The 13,729-nt window shown below is 60.2% G+C and overlaps 1 protein-coding gene and 1 long non-coding RNA gene across 2 annotated transcripts; one reads left to right on the forward strand and one right to left on the reverse strand.

Moving 5' to 3' along the window:
- Positions 1-1,469: 1,469 nt before the first annotated feature.
- On the reverse strand, positions 1,470-11,833 carry DTYMK (deoxythymidylate kinase). The gene is made up of 5 exons (XM_038574465.1): positions 11,675-11,833; positions 11,442-11,550; positions 6,964-7,054; positions 4,849-5,046; positions 1,470-1,854 (listed from the first exon to the last, which is right to left on the reverse strand). Exons 1-5 carry the CDS (start codon positions 11,802-11,804, stop codon positions 1,744-1,746), a joined length of 639 nt encoding a protein of 212 aa, XP_038430393.1. The 5' UTR covers positions 11,805-11,833; the 3' UTR covers positions 1,470-1,743.
- A 591-nt stretch (positions 11,834-12,424) lies between these two features.
- Positions 12,425-13,729, forward strand: LOC119865877. Its single transcript, XR_005378298.1, has 2 exons — positions 12,425-13,491; positions 13,574-13,729. It is a non-coding gene; the product is annotated as an uncharacterized LOC119865877 (long non-coding RNA).

Raw genomic sequence — 13,729 nt, forward strand, 5'->3', positions numbered from 1 at the left:
GAAAACTCCAGGGAACTTGCTTTTAGGAGAGCACAGAGCGGCCCCTCGGGAGGGTTGGGAGGCCCCTTGCTGCCTTGGCCGGCCGCCCCGCCCCGAGGCCCTGGAGGGCCCGTCAGGAGGCGACCCCCCGCCCCCCGGTGTCGCTGTGAGGGGCTGAGGGAAGGTCCCCATGTCGTGGTCTCTAGAAGCCGCCGGAAGGAACCTCTTGTGCTGGAACCATTCTCCACATGGAGCCGGGCAGCATCGAGCCACTGCCTTCCTCTCAGGGCAGGGGTGGGAGTCGAGGTCTCTGCAGGTCGGGTCCTGGGGCGCGGCCTGGGCCTCCCGGGCAGGGAGCGCGGCGTCTCCTCGCAGCCTGGCTTCAGGCCGTCCTGCCCGCCCCCAGCGCAATGAGCCAAGACGGGGTCTGCATGGGTCCCACACACGGTGCCCGTTGGCCGGGCCGCCCCCGCCCCCCTGGCCAGGTATTGAAGTCTGTCAGACCGTTTCCGCCGCCAGCCCCCACGGGACCCACTCTGCCCCCACAACCCCACAGCTCGCTCGGAGCACCTCCCACTCCCCACGCGGCCAGGGCCCTGACGAAGCTGCAGGACGCAGAGGCTGCCGGGGTCATGGGAGTCATGGGGTGTGTGGCCTCCGTCGTGTGAAAGCACAAGGGTGGTCAAGGATGGCCTTGGCACATCCCAGGGGGGCGGGGGGTGACCCTGTGCACGGTCCCCCATAGCGTCTGTGCCCGGGGTGCCGCGTGGTCCGGGTGCAGAAGAGCAGAGCCTTCGGAGCCGCCCGAGTGCCCTGTGGACCGAGGGCCCCTCAGAACAGCCCTGCCCCTGGCCACGCTTCCACGGGGCCACCCAAGGACAGGGACTGAGGGCCGGGCACCAGAGGACGCGCTCGGACCCCGCCGTGCGGGACGTCGTGGCCGCCACAGGCTCTGCCCCGGCCCCACGCAGAGGCGCCTGCTCGCCGCCCTTGGGCTCACAGGTCCCCGCCCGGCCGCAGACGGGGAGGCCGCTGCCCTCGGGTGCCCCGCGCCCGCCCCTCAGCACTCCGCACCTTCCCTCACGAGTCGGCAGGTGGCCCAGAGCGGGTCACGGCAGGACACACGGCAAACCGCGCCCACCGGCACCACGGTGGTGCCGAGACAGGACGGGCCGGCACGCCACTGCGACGCTGGGCAGCGGCCGGGAGCCCCGATGCGGGTGGGGACGGAGGGAGGCAAGCCCCCTTGAGCACCTTTTTATTTCTTTTAAGGTTTATTTATTTATCAGAGAGAGAGAGAGAGAGAGAGGCAGAGACACAGGAGGAGGGAGAAGCAGGCTCCAAGCCAGGAGCCCGATGTGGGATTCGATCCCGGGACTCCAGGATCACGCCCTGGGCCAAAGGCAGGCACTAAAAAAAAAAAAAAAAAAAAAAAGAAAAAAACAAAGGCAGGCGCTAAACCGCTGGGCCACCCAGGGATCCCCTCGAGCACCTTTTTAAATTAATTTTTATTCGCCCCTGTAAGAAATTCAGGAAAATGATGACCGATCGCCATCTCCGTGAAGCTGCCTGGAGGTGGTCATTAAACTCCCCAAAGGCCGTGATTCATTGGGTCTCCAGGCTGAGACAGGACGGGGGGACACCGCTGCGAAGCGCTGCCTGCACGGCGTCCCCAGCGCACCCGCTGGCTCCCGGCTCCCTGACCTGCCGCTGGTGGTCTCGGCGCGTGTGCCGCGAGCACGTCGCCTGGACGTCCGCCTCCCGCTACTTCCACAGCTCCCCCAGTGGCCTCTGCGCAGCGGCCTGCATGGTGTCCACAGAGAGGGCGTGGATTTCCTTGTGGACGGCTTCGATGCTTTTGGAAGCGTCGACCATCTGTCCGTCCCCACCGGGAGGCAAAAGAAAAAGGACGGTTAGTGCTTTTCCCGATTCTCCATGTGTGCGGTGGCTGCAGACGGGGCTGGGCTCCGAAGGGCACAGCACACCTTTGGGGTCCTTCGCCCGACCTTGCTGACCTTTGCCCTTGGCCTGGGTCCAGCTCCCGCTGCAGCCCCGACACAGGAGCTGCCCCAACACAGGAGAAGCACCCAGTCTCGCTCCTGATCAGACCCTCCCGCCCCAGCCTGCAGGGCTCTGATCCCGCCCCCCGCCCCCGAGGCCTCGCCCGATGCTGCTGGGAGCTCCCGGAGCTTCTGCCCGGAAGCCAAGCCGGGTCTGAATCCTGTCCTCCCTGGGAAGGTGGCTTCGTCCTGACCCAGCAGGCTGCCCCCCAGCCCCGGTGCGATCGGTGCCGAGCCGTCACGTGGGAAGCGTGAGGACCCCTGGTCCCCAAGGGGAAGGGGACCGGCTGCCTGAGAAACGGCTCTCTGCTCAAAGCAAGGACGGGGCAGGCCAGGAGCTTCCGTGGGCTCGGGCTGCCCTGCTTCATGGCCGAGGCCGGGCGCACGGCACAATGAGTCCCCGGGGACACCGGGAAGAGGCTGCTGGGGTGTAGACTCCCTCAGAGGCGTGTACGACCGTTGCATGAGGTCGGACAGCATGGCTCAGGATGGCCTCCTGCACAGCCGCGGGCCCCACGCAGTGACACCCCCGACGGCTTCCGGGACCGCCTGCTGCACTCCGTGAACCGGGTGCAGCCTCGCACACAGGCCTACTGCACGCGCTCACAGGTCTCCACTGTCCCGTGGGCATATCACTCATAAACTATGTCTCTGGTCCTCTGAGGGCCTGGGAGCCACGACGGCGCCGCACAAAGCAGCACCTGGGCCCTGGGCACAGACCGAGAAGACCTTCCTCTGCAACGAGGAGGCCCAGACAGGTGATGCCAGATGGGCTGGCAAGTCCAGGACGAACCCAGAGACCACTAAGTGCTGCGGAGCGGATGCCAGTGAGCGCCCCGGTGTGCAGGGACCTCGGCGCCGGGCCGGGCAGTCTGCTCACTGAAACCCCCAACACCAAGATCAGCAGCGCCCAGATAAGCGACTGTCACCTGAAGTAGAGCCAAGTGAAATCCTACACTCGCAGGATGCGGTGAGAACCTGGCACCCCTGCCCCAGCCTCCTGCCGAAGACGCATGGCCTGGACCCAGTCATGGGCGACCAGCAAGGTCCACCTGGGATTCATCTAGAATCCAACTGCTGTGACCTTCGGAAGCGTCAGTGTCGTGAAGGTCACAGGCTGGAGACAAGAGGGGGCTGTACACGGGGTCATCCGTTAAAGGACAGCAGTGGACCCACGGGGGAACCCAAACGGGGCTCGGGGACCTGAGGGTAGCGAGGGGCTCGTGCTCGTGTCCCACGTCTGACAGCACACGGCAGGGAGGGGGCGTCAGGCACTAATTCGTTCTCAAAAGGTCTCTGGGGAGGGTTTTCTGTACTAGCGAGTTGTAACTTTTCTTTTTTTTTTTTTTATAATTGCTTAACATTTTTTTCAAAGAATCCTAAACTTCATTTTTTGATAAATAAACGCTGAGAGTTCTAGACCAGGAGACCTGTCCTACAGGAAAGGTTAAAAGATGTTCTTAAGCTAAAGGGAGCAACACAGGATGGAAATGGGAGTGGAGCGGCCGGCGCGAGCCCCAGCAGCAGGAGCTGGCTTCCTGTTCCCTCCCCGCTCCCGCTCCTTCCTCCTTGACTTGTTCCTCACGAGGTTTGAAATGTGTTAGGAATGAAGGATAAATAGCTTAAACCGTGTAGAACGGGTTGACAAAAACAAGAAGGGGACGGAACTTTGCAATTCTGTGTAGGATGCGACCTATCAGTACAAAACCCGGACTGACGGTTCCGCCTGGGCAAAGAAATGCCTTCTCAGGGTGTCAGACGAGCCACGCACGCTCCGCGCTGACGTGAGCAGCGCAGGGAAGGGCCGCGCACCCCAAGCTCCCCCCCGCCTCCCCTGCGTCTGGCCGCCGGAGCCCTGAGCCGCGTCCAGGACGGCGTGGACGGCGTGTCCATCGATTCTGTGCATCTCTGAGCAAGACATGTCACAAAACTCTAGGAAAGGTGATTTTTTGGGTCTGGGAACATTCCAAAATGTTTCCATGTGATTTAATGGTAGTTGCGTCTTTGCTTTATGCCCCTTTGCTTACGGTAAGTTTCCTGGGAACTCTAGCTTGATAGCGGGTGAAACCCGACTTTAAAAACACGGAGCCCCCAGAGCGCCACCCCGGGGAGCAAGCGGCCAGGATACAGCGTGGACGGTGGGGGGCAGGCAGCAGCTGACACCCCAAACCTCCACAGGGCGGCAGGGCTGTAGCCCCTCTCTGCAGTGGAACTTATCAGCCGTCCACCAAATCACCTTTGTCGTTGCCCACACGGAAGGGGGGCCCTGGCAACCAGGGTGTGGCCCCACGGGGCGGTCCTGGGGGTGCCCTCTGGGAAGTGCCCTGTGGTGGAGGCAGCAGGGCTGAGGGGCGCCGAGTGCAGGGAGATGGCAGGGTGTGGTGGCGGCCGTGAGGCCCGGGCCTGGGAGATGGAGTGGAGACGGGAGCTCATCCCCACGCAGGGGAACGAGGACGGGCCCAGCGGCCGGATGCGGCCGGACAGGGCGGAGAGGCAGGCGGCCAATGACTCCCCGGGGTGGGGCTGAGCCCCGAAGCAGCCAACCCAACTTTTGAGGAGGTTATGGAGGGGGTGGGGGTCCAGAGCCCCGAGGAGCCCAAAGGCCAAGTGAGGAGGGAGTCACGGGTCCCACGACCAGCACAGCCGGGCCCGGTGAGGATGGCGTGGGGGGGCTGCTGCGTGCGGGCCAGCTGGCCAGTCTCCCCAACTCGCCCACTGGCCACCAAACTGCTCGGTTTGGGCACAGCTCACAGAGGAACAGAATCTGCTGCAGGAGACGCCCCGGCGGCGACCCTGGAAGACCCCTCACCTTCCAGTTCACGGTCTGATCTGCCATCAGCTGGTGGAAGCGACGCAGGGCCCGCTCCTGGAACTTCCCGTCCTCGTAGCGCTCGCGGCCAAACTCTCCCCGGGTGGCCGCCTCCGCCAGGCGCAGCTGCAGGAACACCACCAGGTCCGGCTTCGGGAGGCCCACGTCCGGCTGCTTGCACCAGTCCAGGGAAAAGTCCTGCGGCAGAGAGCCCAGCGGTTAGAGTAAGAAGGTGGGACGGGCCTGACGTTCAGTTTCACGGTTCCTGACGAAGGGAACAAATGATCTACCGTTTGTCCGAGACGCTGGCGCTTCCTTCTGAGACCTCAGAGGGTTTGCTTGGACTTTGGGAATAAACATTCAAAGACCAGGTGCCGTGCAGCCCCGGGGGCCCAGGGCTCGGACCCCGGCTCCAGCCCCGAACCCACACCTGTGGGCAGCCCCCTGCCAGGGACGCTGGAGACGCACTGTGAGCACTCGCCGTGCGCCAGTCCTGCACGCTTCTGCCCAGTTCACCTCCATGAACTTCAAAATAGTGTCGTTTCTGGAGGCAAAGGTCATGGCCAGCAAGGCCCCGTCTCAGGGCCACATTGCTCGGACGACAGAGTTAGAACCCAGCTATGCGCTTGGAGCCACAGGCCCCAGGAAGAGACGCAGCTGAGGAGCGAGGCCCACGGCCCCCAGCCACGCGGCAGCACGTCGGGACATGAGGGAGCCAGGCCGCGGCACGACGGTCCTCCGTCCTGTCCTCCTCTTACAGATGGGACCTCAGTGAGCAACGCTTCCAGGCAAGTGTGGTTCAGGGATTCCAGGGCGCCTGGGGGCTCCGTGGCTGGGCATCTGCCCTCCGCTCAGGTCATGATCCCGGGGTCCTGGGATCGAGTCCCACCTCTGCCGCTGTCTCTGCCTCTCTCTGTGTCTCTCACGATTTATTTACTTATTCATGAGGCCCAGAGAGGGAGGCAGAGACGCAGGCAAAGGGAGAAGCAGCTCCCTGTGGGGGGCCCGACATGGGACTCACTCCTGGGACCCCAGGGTCATGCCCTGAGCCACCAAGTGTCCCATAAAATCTTTTAAAAAAGGGTGGGACGCCCAGGGGTTCGGTGGGTGAGCACCTGCCTTCAGCTCAGGGGGTGACCCCGGGATACCAGGATCGAGTCCCATGTGGGGCTCCCTGCATGGAGACCGCTTCTCCCTCTACCTGTGTCTCTCCCTCTCTGTGGGTCTCTCGTGAATAAAAAAAATTTTTAAATAAATAAAATAAAATAAAATGAAAAAAGGACTTCCAGCCAGCAGAGGGGGGAGGACAGGCAGACTTGAACGGTCATCGGTTTGCGACCCCTCGTGCAGGAACCACCAAGGGCTATTGCCCCAAACGAGGCAGCCCGACACCCTGTGTCTCGGGATGGGAGCCCAATGCTGCCTCAAGTAGCTGCCCAGAGTAAGATTCTTAAAAATTTTAATACAAGAGAAAAGGAGATGTGGGAGCCTGTATTTTAAGAGCTTAAAGAGACACGTCAAATAGGCCCCTAAAGGATCCTGATTCCGTCTAACTGTAAAAACACAAGACAAATCAGACGGTTGGCGACAGCACTGGCCACTCTGCACGCGGACCAAGGGACAGCAGCGCCAAATGCCTGAGGTTTGAGGCGAGACCATGTTTATAAGAAGTTGTTTCGGGGACGTGAACTGAAATGTTCACGAAGGGGCTGCTGCTGTATCCGGAGGCTCGGCGGGGACACCAAAAGGCTCGGAGGCAGGGGACACGCTTGGGGCCAATCCTTCTCCCTGCTGGCTTACACGTGACAAGGTCTAAGCAGCGGAACCAAGTGGCGGTGCGGCCACCGCCATTACACCCACAGAACAGCGAGGCCAGGAAGACAGCACCACACCAGAGCGGAGGGGGCCTGCTGAGCGACCCTCCCGCCCACGGGGGGTGGTGACTAACAGCGGCCGGGGAACAGTTCTGAAGCCGCAGCTCCAGGAACGCCCGCTCCTCCTAGCAACGAAGAGCCAACGTGCAAGCAAAGAGGGGGCTCCCCACCCTCCCAGGGGCAGCGTGTGAAGGCACCGAGTCCACCGGGCGCCATCCCACCGGGGACCAGGCGCACTCACCTCCTTGGCACTGGTGAAGGCGACACCAGAAAACGCGTATCTGTCAACAATGAGGGTGATGCCCTGGCTCAACTTCTTCTTAATTAACGGCCTAGAAAACAGAGAGCACTTCTGAGCCGCGGTCCTGGCCTCGCAGGCCCGGAGCACAACTCACGACACAGCAGCGCAGCCGAGGGATTGCAGCACAGCAGTCCATGACCTTGTTTTTGTTCAGAAAAGCTCTGGAGCTTCTCTTTAGCAGATGCCACCGGGGTGTGAAGACGACGCATCCATGGAAGCATAACACACACGATCACGTGAAGATGGACGAACAGAGGAGGGCCTGTGGTGTCTGCGCAGGGGTGCAGAGGGGCCAGGCTACCCTGGGAAGGAGCACCCAGGAGCAGGTGCAGCCGGACAGCAGGAGGCTCGCGGCCTAGACCCCAAAGGGCAAGGACAAGGATGGGCAGGCTGGCCAAGGATGTCCTCGACCAGGTGACGGCAGCTCAACCGCCACCACCCCAAGATCTTAGGAACATGTGCACAAAGGGCTGGACATCAGCAGGAAGTGGCACTAGTGCTCTGTGGACAAAGATGTTGGTTATGCGTGCCCTTGAAAGGCTCCCAGACCGGCAGGGAGGGAGGAGGCACAGCTCCGGCAGCCACACGCAGCTTCCATCACGGCACTACCCGCAGCCCACGCTATGAAGACTACCTAAGCTCACAGAGAGAGAATCGGTGGCACAGGTACACAGAGCACGTGCACAGCCGTGTGCGGCCTGAGGGGTGTCTAGCAGCCGGCCAACCATCTCCTCGTGTCCGGAGAGCAGAGCACAAACCAGTACACGCGGCAGGCTGTGCTCTGCGGAAGGCGGCAAACTGGTGAATGGGGACATCACATGTGTCTCTGCTTCTATGTAAAAAAAAAAAAAAAAAATTCTGGGGAGGAAAACTAGGAATATGTTACCCACAGAGGAAGGGCAGAGGCGGGGGGGGGGGGGGGGGAGCCGTAAGGCAGTTACCTTTTTGTAGGACTTTGACCCTTAGAAGCACTTAATGTTTTATGTGTTTGAAAACTAAAATTAAATCCAGACGGGAAAAAACCCTAAAACCATACACAAATGAACCAGTATCCCAAATGAACACACAGCGAGCAGGGGAAAATTCTGCTCCAGGAGACCTTGAACACAGCACCCACTGTGCCCTTCCTTGGTCTGAGGATAGAGCTGCCAACCAGCACTGACCTCTGTGCAGGCTTCTACAGAAGTGCGTGAGCTGACGGCACCGAGCGTCAGGAAGAGCATGGGGCCAGCTTGGATCAGCAGGTACCAGGGGGAACGCATGAGTTTTATCACAAATACAAATAGACACAAAGACAGACGTATATGCAGGAGCCCAGGAGCAGGGACGCCAACTAGAGGCAAGCACCCAGTACCCTGACGTTGGTTTCTAAACCCCATACTCCACTAAACAGAAAAGTGCAGCTGGTTCTTGGGCGGGAGCAGGAGAAAACACAAGAGAAACCTAACATCTTATTCTATCAAAAAGTTCTCAAAATATGAGGCCTGGAAACACAGCAAATGGACACAGGAACCAACATGAAGAGATTTCCAGAGGCCAAATCTGCGATCTAAACGCCAAAACGTGGGGCGCCTGGGTCCTGAGTCTGTTAAGCGTCTGCCTGAATTCAGCTCAGGTGATGACCCCAGGGCCCTGGGATCAAGTCCTGCATCGAGGTCCACATTCAGTGGGGAGTCTGATCCTCCCTTTCCATCTGCCCCCTGCTCATTCTCTCTCTTAAATAAAATCTTTTAAAAAAATAAACATCAAAACAACTGACAGTATGACCCACCTAGTAAAAAACGACTTGTGAGTCCGCGTCCCTACTGATGGCAGACGCATGGATGACTACTGGGGGCGGGGGGGGGGGGGGGCGGGGGATGCAGGAAAGCTCTTCCTTACATAGGAAGCCAACTAATAACAATGTAGAAGTGATGAATTAGGAAGATCACCATTTGGAATCACAACAGACTTTGGGTGGGATTATTAATAAACGATAAAAATAGAAAAATCAAGGGTTAATAAGAAAGTGGGTATTTTATGTAGTTTTGTAGTATTTCCCCTTTTGACTACTCATAAAGTCACTTGGCCAGCATACCCTTCACCAGCAACCCAGTGATGGCAAAACCACATCATATCCCTCCTGGCTCAACGTCCCAAAGAGGACCAACCCAATGTCACTTCCATGATGTTTCTCCAAAAATACAAACGCAGAGGTACTCGTGAGGAAATATCAGATAAACTGTGAATTTTATAAAATAAATGACCTGCAATTTTAAATTAGGAAGCAAGTGATAACACAAATGTGGCAAAGTATTAGTAACAGATGAAGTTTGGAGGGGCATACAGGAATTCTCGGCACTGTTCTTGCAACTCTTCCTTCCAGTTGACTGAAATTATTCCAAAGTAAAAACTTAAAAATAGGTAGACGTGGGATCCCTGGGTGGCGCAGCGGTTTGGCGCCTGCCTTTGGCCCAGGGCGCGATCCTGGAGACCCGGGATCGAATCCCACGTCGGGCTCCCGGTGCATGGAGCCTGCTTCTCCCTCTGCCTGTGTCTCTGCCTCTCTCTCTCTCTCTGTGTGTGTGACTATCATAAATAAAAATTAAAAAAAAAAAAAATAGGTAGACGTGGGCAGCCTGGGTGGCTCAGCGGTTTAGCGCCCCCTTAGGTCTAGGTGGTGACCCTGGGGTCCCGGGATCGAGTCCCGCCTCCGGCTCTCTGCATGGAGCCTGCTTCTCCTTCTGCCTGTCTCTGATGAATAAATAAAATCTTTAAAAACAAACAAAAGTAGAGGAGAAATGCTAGATTGCTAACAGAAGTAAAGAAATCACTCATTTCTAGGAACAAATTCCTGCATAGAGTAGTGTTTAAGATGCTCCTGGGAGAGCGCTGGGTTTTGGTCAACAGAGATAGGGGAGGAGAAGGAGGATGTGGCCCCATTCTGTGACGGGAGTACCACACATTCTGGGCGCCCGGACTGTAAAGATGCCAAAGGACAAGTATCTTCAGGAACCAGCAACCAACACAGTTAAGATAAAGCAGAGCAAAAAGGTGGACAACGAAAGGGCTGGAGGAAATGCCAGTTTCGTCACAAGGTGCTTCCCAACAGTGCAGGTTTACTGAGCACTGGTTCCCAGGTGTGCCTGGTGGTCGTGGTGCCACGTGTGAACCTAGCATCTGGCCTGTCACCCAAGGACTTTCAAATCTGACGGACCGAATGGCAGTGGCTAGAATGACCAAAGGGGTCACAGCGGGAGTGGACGGCAAGCACACAGGCCTGTGTGGCAAGCACAGGATCCCTAGAAGTGGAGTCAGCATTACTTTTACTTTTCATTTTTATGTACACCTACATTATTTTTCTACAAAGCCTCAAAAAGCAAAATTGGAACAATGAGGTAGATAACTTCCAGATGTACTAAAGAGCATAAAGACAGACGATCTCATTTTCTTCTAATACTTGGGAGTGGGAAGGCCTTTCCAAACAAGACACACTTAGCCGGAAGAAAGTGGTGCAGGCCTGGAGGAAAGCGGTGCAGGCTTGCTTGCAACTGTGCAGAACCACGAGGGGGCATCTGCGCAACAGCCTTTCTGGAAAGCACCCCAGGCTAGGAGTCAGGGCTCCGCAAGGCAGAAACAGCCAGTTCCTACATGCTTTGTAAGTACGACCCCATTTATTTATGCTAAAAAAAAAAAAAAACAAAAAACACTCCACTGTCGTGTGTATATAAACGGAAACAAAAGCATCTAGAGGCAAACAGCACAGGCACTTGATCAAGTTAAACGTCAAGGGAAGCAGCAGGAGTAAGAAGACGTAGAACAGAAGGGGCGTGTTAAGGTGGATTGTGAGCTTCGGTTAACAGGCTGTCAACACGGGGCGCCTGGTGGCTCAGGTCACGGGATTGAGCCCGAGGATTGAGCCCTCGGGCTCCCTGGTGCTCAGCACTGTCTGCTCATCCCTGTCCCGCCCCCTGCTCGCACCTCTCCTCTTTCCTCTCAAATAAACAAAATCTTAAAAAAAAAAAAATGTGCCCACATCAGTTTATCCACGGAAACAAATATAACTCCCTAATCTAAGACAACATCAGATTTGGGGGCGCGGAGCGGGGGGACCTCTACAGTCCTCACCAGATTTTTTTTTTTAAGATTTTATTTATCCATGAGAGACACAGAGAGAGAGGCAGCGACCCCGGCAGAGGGAGCAGCAGGCTCCATGCGGGAAGCCCGACGCGGGCCTGGATCCGGGCTCCCGGGTCACGCCCTGGGCCGCGGGCCCCCCTGGAACCTGACGCTACCCTGCGAGGTGAGGCCTGCGAGGAGCCGGCGGCGGGGGCGGGGGGCGGGGGCAGCGCGGGGGGGAAGGGGAAGGGGGGAGGGGGGAGGGGGCCGGGGGCGGGGCGGGGGCAGCGCGGGGCGCGGGGGGCGGGGGCGGCCTTTACACTTGCTCCCAGCGGTTGGCGGAGAAGAGCAGGTGCACCGAGTGGTCCTCCACGTCGCTCTTCTTCTCCAAGTAGGAGCTCAGGAGTTGCCCGATTTCCGTTGATCTCTCTGCAAAGAGGGAACGGGCACGCGGGTGAGCGCCGAGGGCTGCGACGCGGCCGCACACGCCCCGGGAGCCAGGCCCGCCCCGGGACCCCGCCCGCCCGCCCGCCCGCCCGCCGCGCGCGCCCACCCGGGAAGCGGAGCAGCTCTGCGCGGTGGCCCGCGGCGCACAGGGCGGCCACCAGCCGGCGGCTCTGCGTGCTCTTCCCCGCGCGGTCCACGCCCTCCAGCACGATGAGGGCCCCGCGCCCGCCCGCCATCCTCGCGCCCGTCCGCCCGCGCCCGCCGTGACCCCGCGACCCCGCGCCGCCCAGAGCTCCGATTGGCGGGCGTCCGCGGCGCGCGCTCCGATTGGCTGAAGCGGGGGCGGCACGGCGCGCGCGGCGAGGGCCGGAAACGGCTGTGGCGCGCTCCGGGAGTGACCCCCTCGGCCTCGCACGCCGGGATTGGCTGCCCGTCCCCAGCCTTGCCCGGATTGGCTGGCATCGGCCCGGCAGGGACCGGCCTTCCGGGCGCGGCGGGCTAGGCGGGCGGGCGGCCGGAACCCGGGGCTGCGGGGCCGTGGGAGCCGGGAGCCCGCCCGGCGGAGACCCGGGGCGCGGAGGGGCGGGCCGTCGGCCGGGGGCGGGGGCGGGACCCGAACCCGCGGCTCCCCGAGGACGCAGCTTCGGCTGGAGCCTCCCCGGGTCCCGAGGCGGCCGCCGCCCGCGCTGCACCTGCCGCCCCCGCCGTCTGGGCCGCGGGAGCCCCGGACAGCAACCCCCCCCCCCCGGATGCAGCCCGCCGCCCCGGGAGCAGCGCCCGGCCAGGATGCCCGTCCCCCGGCCTCCCGGGGTCAGCGTGCGCGCGGAGCCTCGCACCACGGCCGCAGGGGGGCCCCGAGCTGGCCTGGCCGCCCCTGCGCGCGGAGGAGCCTCGTGGACGGGGGGTGCAGGCGGTGCTGCAGGCGGTGCTGCAGGTGGTGCCGCAGGTGGTGCTGCAGGTGCACCCGACTGCCGAAGCCCCAGCGAGCCCGGGTATCCAGGTGCTGCAGGCCCAGCCGGCAGATCGTGCCTCCTACATCAGTGCCAACCCCGGTGCCGCAGCACCAGCCTGACCGGCTTCCCTCTCCACCCGTGGCTCCAAGGCCAGAGTCAGGCAGCCACGAACCACTTCCGCTGGTTGCTGATGTCCAAGCTCACGTAGACCCTTGAGCTGCTCCAGCTTGTCCCTCCCGGTCACCGGTGACTCCAGCATCCACGCCCATCCAGTGCGGGTCTCGTGGCCCTGCCACTGACCCAGGAGCACCCTTGCATCTGGCCGGCAGTCCCCTTTCTGCTCTGCTGCATGGGCGGTTACAGGTCAGGCCCGGTGTTCAGCACAGTCCACCTGGAGCCGTGCAGGTAGGCTCTGCACAGCCCCACGGAGGCCTCCTAGGTGGGCACAAGGACGTCCTGTTGGTGGAGGAAATTGCAGTGTTCTGGTGTCTGTGCTTGGAGACGGGGGACCCAGAAAGGGTTGTAAGGTGCTGATAGTTGAAGCTGGCTGCTGGGCACCCAGGGCCCATTAGGGGCCCCCTACTCTTACACGTTTGAGATTGTCCATTAAAAAAAAAAAGACACTAGAGCCCTTTGACTGTTCCCTGTTCCTCGTGTGTCATCCCTTCCGCCTCACAGGACTGTCATCAAAGTCCTCACTGGGTTAGCCGGCCGCCCTACCAAGACAGCACGGCCCAGGGGCTCCCAGCAGCTGCAGTCTTCCCACCCTGCAGGATGGGGACAGGTCTGGTGTCTCTTCCTCTCCGTTAACCTATGCAAATGCAGTCACGTTGGGGGTCCAGGTTCAACCTATGAATTTGGGGGGGTATTCAGTCCACAGCCCTCACCCACCTCCAGAAGGGTCTGCTGGGCACGGGCGCCCTACTACGTCTCCCCGTCCCACTTGTGTGGCCGTGTGGCTGAACACCAAGTACGTATGAGCAGATGTGGGGTGTGCTGCTTTAGACAGAAAACTCTCCCTCTGCCCACTGCTCCCCCTCCTTGCATTTCAGCCTCAGCCACTGACGACGACAAAGCTCCCTGGGGGCAGACCCCATGCTGGAAGGAATCTGGGCCCCTGAGTGGCCCAGGGACGTGGCTGCTGCCCCCTGGGCTCTTCACATTGGGGCTTCTGCACAATAAATAAAATTCTGTCTTTTCTAAGCCAC

The sequence above is a fragment of the Canis lupus genome, chromosome 25, assembly GCF_011100685.1.
Source record: "Canis lupus familiaris isolate Mischka breed German Shepherd chromosome 25, alternate assembly UU_Cfam_GSD_1.0, whole genome shotgun sequence".
NCBI classification, from domain to species: Eukaryota; Metazoa; Chordata; class Mammalia; order Carnivora; family Canidae; genus Canis; species Canis lupus.

Coding starts and splice junctions, on each gene's coding strand:
- DTYMK (XM_038574465.1), bottom strand. CDS start 11,804: ATGGCGGGCGGGCGCGGGGCCCTCATCGTGCTGGAGGGCGTGGACCGC. Junction 7,055..11,441: donor GCCAACCGCTGGGAGCAAGT/GTAAAGGCCGCC, acceptor TCTGTTTTCTAG/GCCGTTAATTAAGAAGAAGT. Junction 1,855..4,848: donor ATCAGACCGTGAACTGGAAG/GTGAGGGGTCTT, acceptor GGGGACGGACAG/ATGGTCGACGCTTCCAAAAG.